This window comes from Mandrillus leucophaeus, unplaced genomic scaffold, assembly GCF_000951045.1.
Source record: "Mandrillus leucophaeus isolate KB7577 unplaced genomic scaffold, Mleu.le_1.0 Scaffold322, whole genome shotgun sequence".
In the NCBI taxonomy this organism is placed as follows: domain Eukaryota; kingdom Metazoa; phylum Chordata; class Mammalia; order Primates; family Cercopithecidae; genus Mandrillus; species Mandrillus leucophaeus.
Window position 1 is genome coordinate 918,658 of NW_012103388.1, and position 6,558 is coordinate 925,215.

At 36.7% G+C, this 6,558-nt stretch overlaps 1 protein-coding gene across 6 annotated transcripts in view; it reads left to right on the forward strand.

The window, feature by feature from the left end:
- The window catches only part of SS18 (synovial sarcoma translocation, chromosome 18), a 73,697-nt gene that overhangs the window by 31,182 nt on the left and 35,957 nt on the right, over nt 1-6,558 (forward strand). For all 6 annotated transcript variants that reach the window (XM_011988050.1, XM_011988049.1, XM_011988052.1 and 3 more), the window contains one exon: nt 4,752-4,905. In XM_011988050.1, the coding sequence (XP_011843440.1) occupies nt 4,752-4,905 (154 nt within the window). The remainder of the gene's footprint in view (nt 1-4,751; nt 4,906-6,558) is intronic.

The following is a 6,558-nucleotide window of genomic DNA, read 5'->3' on the forward strand; positions in this document are numbered from 1 at the left end:
TTTTACAGTATACATCTTTAACTTGTGTGCATGTATTTTTAAGTAGTTGCCCTAGAGATTAAAATATTCATCATTAAAATATTAAAATATTAGTTTATTAGGTTCTAGTCTAAATTTGTATTTTTAACACTTGTTGAAAAATGCAAGAAGCTTATAGTGGTTTAATTTCATTTACCTCACTTGTCTTTTTCTTTTTTTAGATGGAGGCTTGCTCTGTTGCCCAGGCTGGAGTGCAGTGGTGTGATCTTAGCTCACTGCGACCTCTGTTTCCTGGGCTCAAGCAACTCTCCTGCCTCAGCCTCTTGAGTTAGCTGGGATTACAGGTGCCTGCCACCACGCCTGCTAATTTTTCCAATTTTATTAGAGATTGAGTTTCATCATGTTGGCCAGGTTCGTCTCGATCTCCTGGCCTCAGGGGATTCCCCCGTCTCGGCCTTCCAAAGTGCTGGGATTACAGGCATGACCCACCTTGCCTGGCCTAGCTTAGTCTTTTGTGTGTCTTGTCCTATACTTTATTTTTCTACATTTGTTTAAACCAGTAGAGTCATTGTTATTGTTATTTTAAATGTTAATATTAATATATATTTATCCATATATACTTACTTTTCCATTCCTCTTAACTAACTCCTCTAGTTCTATACTTCCATGCGGGGCCATTTTCTTTTAGCTTGATATATTTTGTTCTCTTACAACAAGTGTTTTCTTAACTTTTGTTCATCTAAACTTATTTTTATTTCATCTTGATGTTAGAAGGTATTTTTTTCTTAGTGTGGAATTCCGGGCTGGTTGGTTGGTTTTCTTGTTTTCTTTTTTTGTCTTAGCACTTTACAGATGTCATTTTGTTATCTTCATTTTCTGTAATTTCTGATGAAAAATGAGTTGTTAGTTTTATTGCTCTTCCCTTCCAGGTGATATGTCTTATTTTCACTGACTGCTTTTAAGATTTTTTCTGACTTTAGTTTTTAATACATTGATGTATCTAGGTTCAATTCATTTCTTCATTAAATCTCTGTTTTGCTGTTTCTAACCTAATGATTTCTTAATTTCAGTAATTATATTTTCCTGTTCTGGAATTGTCATTTGACTTTCTTATAGAATTACAGGACTTTGCTGAAATTCTCCATCTGTCCTGTGTTTGTTTGTTTATTTGTTTATTTATGGAAACAGTCTCACTCTGTGGCCCAGGCTGGAGTGCTGTGGTGCAATCTTGGCTCACTGCAACATTCGCCTCCCGGGTTCTAGCAGTTTTCCTGCCTCAGCCTCCCGAGTAGCTGGGACTACAGGCGCATGCCACCACGTCTGGCTAATTTCTTGTATTTTTAGTAGAGACAGGATTTCACCATGTTAGCCAGGATGGTCTCGATCTCCTGACCTCGTGATCCGCCCACCTTGCCCTCCTCATGATCCGCCCACCTCACCCTCCCAAAGTGCTGGGATTACGGGCGTGGGCCACCATGCCTGACCTTATTTATTTCTTGAACATACCACTCACAGTTATTTTAAGTCTTTGGTAACTCCATAATTTTTTTTTTTTTTTTGAGACAAAGTTTTGCTCTGTCTCCTAGGCTGGAGTGTGGTGATGTGATCTCAGCTCACAGCAACCTCCACCTCCCGGGTGCAAGTGATTCTCATTTCTCAGCCTCCCAAGTCGCAGGGACTACAGGCATGTGCCACTACGCCTGACTGATTTTTTTTTTTTTTTTTTGTATTTTTAGTAGAAACAGAGTTTCACCATGTTGGCCAGGCAGGTCTTGAGCTTCTGGCTTCAAGTGATCTGCCCACCTTGGCCTCCCAGAGTGCTAGGATTACAGGCGTGAGCCACCACATCTGGCCTGGAACTCCAAAATCTGAATGACTTAAGTGTCTTTTTACATTTTCTGTTATTTCTCTTGGGTGTCCATTCTTTTTTTTAATTGAGATACAGTTTATATAAAATTTACCATTTTAACCATTTTAAAGTACACAATTCAGTGGTTTTTAGTATATTCCCAATTATGTAAACATTATAACTATCTAATTTCAGAATGTTTTCACTACCCTAATAAAGTGAAAACTATTGGCAGTCAGTCTCAATTCTACCCCTCTGCCCATCCCCTGGCAACAACAAATCTACTTTGTCTTTGTGAATTTGCCTAGTCTAGACATTTCTTATAAATAGAATCATAAAATTTGTGTGGCCTTATGTGTCCATCTTCTTTCACTTGGCATAGTGTTTTCAAGGTTCATCCATGTTGTAGCATGTGTAAGTGTTTCTTCTTTGTGGCTGAATAATATTCCATTGTATCCATATGCCACATTTTGTTATCCATTCATCAGTAGGTGAACATTTGAGTTTTTTCCAGTTTTTGACTGTTATGAATAATGCCACTGTGAACATTTGTGTAGAAATTTTGCATGAGTGTGTGTTTTCAATACTTTTTAGTATATACCAGGAATGGAGTTGCTAGATCATATGGTAACTCTTTGTTTAAGTTCTTGAGGAACTGTCAAACTCTTTTCCACAGTGACTGTACGCTTTTACATTTCTAACAGCATATATGAGAGTTGCAATTTCTATACATTCTTGGCAACACTTGTTGTTTTTCTGGACTTTTAATTTTTATGTTATTGCAGCTATCATAGTGAGCGTTGGTCATTTATTTTTGTTTTTTAGAAAGCCTTGCAATTTTTAAGAGTGTTAGACATTGTGGTTGAACAATTATAGAAGCTCTAGTTTGTGTTACTTTGCTCCAAAGAGAATTAAGTTTTCCTTTGGTATGTGAAGTATTAAGAGGTCACCTTGAATCTATTAAAGGTTGGTTATAAGACTTTTTAGGGCTGATCTATTTCAATTTTGACCTTAGTCTTAAGGAGTAGCTGGCCCTTTGGTAGTCTCAACAGAGAGCTGGAGTTATTTATGAAGGCTCCGCTAACTTGGTGGGGCCTACACTCCAGTCTTTGTCTCCACAGGAGTGAGCAGCAGCTGGAATCTCTGCTGAGCTCTTTAGCCTCCTACCTGCAATTTCAACTAGTTTTCTTGAATGTTTGCCTTCTTGTGGTCCTTTTTCTCTGGAAATTTATTCTTTAGTTTCCAGCTCTTTGATAGTCAAAATTCTGACTCTTTTTTTCTTTAGTCCGATTGGACTGCACTTTCTACTTGAGCTCCATTTCCCTGTTACTCAGCAAACTCAAGGAAAAAGCCAAGATAATTGTGGAGCTGGTTGTATATGCTTCCGTTCTTTCAAGAGTTGTAGCCCCTTCTGTTCCTCTTTGTATAAGTCACTCTTTAGTGCCTTCAGTTTTTACTTTTTGTCTAGATTTTATGAGTTTTATTTAGCAGAGGGTTAGTTTGATACAAGTTATTCTAGCATGGTGGCAACAGCAATGATGTTTTATTAATTGAATTACAAGAAAATGACCTCACTATTAAGAGTAAGAACATGAATTTTTAAAAGAAAAATTGGACAAGAATATGGGAAGAAGGATTTCTGTTTTCAGACAGAAAAGGGTTAAGGTAGCCAGGTTTGAAGGATGATAAATAAGTATGATTAAAAGTAAGATAATGTGTCTGAAATTGGTGTTTGGTATTTTTTTCTTGTTTTGGTGAAAACTGAACAAGGTTATCAAGTGTTTAAAGAATACAAATTGGAGAAATAATATGAGAATTTAAGAGAAAATAATGAGCATTCATCTGGATTTAGTCGGGAAGAAATTAAAATTCTGATTTTAAAATGTGCGCTATTAGAGTAGACTTGTTTATTTCTGTAAATGTTAGTGATTATTAACTGTTTGGAGGTTTGAGTATTTAATGTGCTGGCCAAAGAACAATGTATGTCTATTAAGTGTGCCAAAGAGAATTGTGTTCATAAAATGGAAAGGTGTACAGTAACTACCCATTTTTAAATGTAGGAGGAAGAGAACAACTGATATTACAGGAATGGACATTACATTTAGAATATCGAAGTACAGAAAGAAACCAGAAATAGATTCCTAAAGAATAATGCGTCCCTCTCCTCCTACAGTATTAAAAATGGGGGTTTGGAAAGAAACTAACCATTTGCTTTTTCCACCAAAATATCCCTAAGAAGGGACCCAGTTGTGGCAGACCACCTAATATCTATGTTTTTCCTTTTGCCCTTTTGTGAACTCTGAAGGTTAGTTAGTGGTTTTCTTCAAAATTGCATTAGGAAATTTGCCAAGGGCATCCTTTTGAGGCAGCTGTCTCTGTACCCTTGGAGGCCATCAGTAATGTTTCCAATCTATAGCACGAGTCGGCACAAAAATGTTGAACTGTTGTCTTCATGTTTTAAAACATTCCTCTGCTGCCACTATCCTCCACCCCGAAATAGTGTAAAGTATGGCACATTTTGGGACTTAGAGTCCTTTCATCATTTTTTGTTACTGTACATTTTTAGGTAAAATCCATCATTAATAATAAATATGTCCAATACATCAGTAATGAAAGGACACTTAATTTTTTTCATGTAATTTAGATAATAACAATAGACACATTAGAAATGCTTAATATATGAGAATTTTTTGTATAGAATGTTAACATTTTAATCTTCACTATTGAGATTTTTTTAAAGTAAATATGCTTTAAAGTTTTGGGCGTTATTAACTATGTTCATCATGAAAATGCATTAGAAGAATTTGAAATGCATTTGTGTTTTTGTTCTTATGCAATTTAGTAACATAAGCAACTCTTTTATCCTATGCATCTTTAATATATGAGTCTGTTTCTCTTGTTTTACTAAACTGTCTTCTTTCAGCCACCCACACAGAATATGCCTATGGGTCCTGGAGGGATGAATCAGAGCGGCCCTCCCCCCGCTCCACGCTCTCACAACATGCCTTCAGATGGAATGGTAGGTGGGGGTCCTCCTGCACCACACATGCAGAACCAGATGAACGGCCAGATGCCTGGTAAGTTTTTCTCCTCTAAGACATTAACACCAGAGTTGCTTAGCAACTGAAACGACATGGGGGCTCAAGGGATACTAGATTGTTGATGACAAAACTGCTTTGAATGCCCCCGAGTACAAGCTCTCTTAGAGTTTGTTAGCTACAGAGCTACGTGACCTGTATTCAGTGTTTATCAGGTTGCCCTTGGGCTTTGATGTAGCTGACACACAGCATTCCTCTGATGAACAGAACTGGCTAAATTTAGTCTGTCTGAAACTGCAATACAGTTGGCTTTAGAAGCTTTTTGGAAAAAAAGGGCATTGCACCATGGCTTAAGAATTAAAGTCTGTTAAAAAAAGATAATATAACATTTCCCTGAGTTTTTGTTTACTTAAATATTGATTGATCTCAGAAACAGTATCACTGGGAAAAACACACGGAGAAACAAACAAAACAGTCTCTGAAGTGCTGGTGTATTTAGTATTTCCTCATTGATACTATTGAAGCTGAATCTATATTTTTCAATATATATGTTTATAGCATAACATAAATATGGGAATGGATTTTAAAGCAAAAATTAAAGGCTGAAAAATAATGTAAACTTTCTTACATTATTTATACACTGAGCCATTCTCTTTTCTATTTGTCAATTTTAAGTTTAGGGTTACTAGGTTGATAGGCTTTAAGACATTGGATGCTGATTTAGTTACCTTTTGCTGGTTTGAAATTTTAATCAGAAAAGTATCTGTACACTATTTCGTTTTTGTAACAGTAGCATCAATCCATAGCCATAATTTTTGGTAGAATATTATCTATATTAGGTATCAGAATATTTTTACTTTCTAAGACAAAAGTTATTTTCATTGATAAAAAGAAGGCATTATACAACTAGCAGTAACGGAAATAAAATAACAGACCAATTATTAAAATTAGTAATTAGCATCCTTAGGATACTATTTTCTGTAGCCGATTGTGTTGATTGATAGCATTGGTGGCCAAGGATGATGGACGCAGTAAAGAAACAAAAGAGAGCACAGAGCAACAGAGGCAAGGTAGCCTGGCTTATAGAAGGTTGAGGTGTGACTGATCATATAGGAGGGCAGTGGTGTTTCAGTGGCGGTCTCCTATTTCTTGCTAAGGCTTGCAACATTGATGACACACATCCAGTATGGAGGTAGGAATAAAGACATCACTACTTTTCAGTTTGTAGTCATATTGTAGTCAAGAGAAAACTTCTTGCCAAGTCAACATTTAGTTCACCAGCACACACTGTTTTTAGAACTGGGAAGGTAGGGATAGTGCAGGTTAGCTAGTTAGGAGTTTTGTGACTTTTTATGATGGTACCTTGAATTAGGATTTTGACTTAAATTCTCTATGTAATATTGAAGCCTAAGGCCAAAGAAGTATTTGAGCAGCAGTACAATTATGGTTAACATGACATTTTGGTTTTGTGTAAGGCCTTCTGAAGTAGTTATATTCTTTTATAAGCTAGTTATTATCAACCGCTTATGACCTAGGTTGTTCAGAATACTGTAGAGCTTCCAAAACAATAGTTAAGAATTTCTCCAGGCCAGGCGCGGTGGCTTACGCCTGTAATCGCAGCACTTTGGGAGGCTGAGGCAGGCGGATCGCAAGGTCAAGAGATCGAGACCATCCTGGCCAACGTGATGAAAC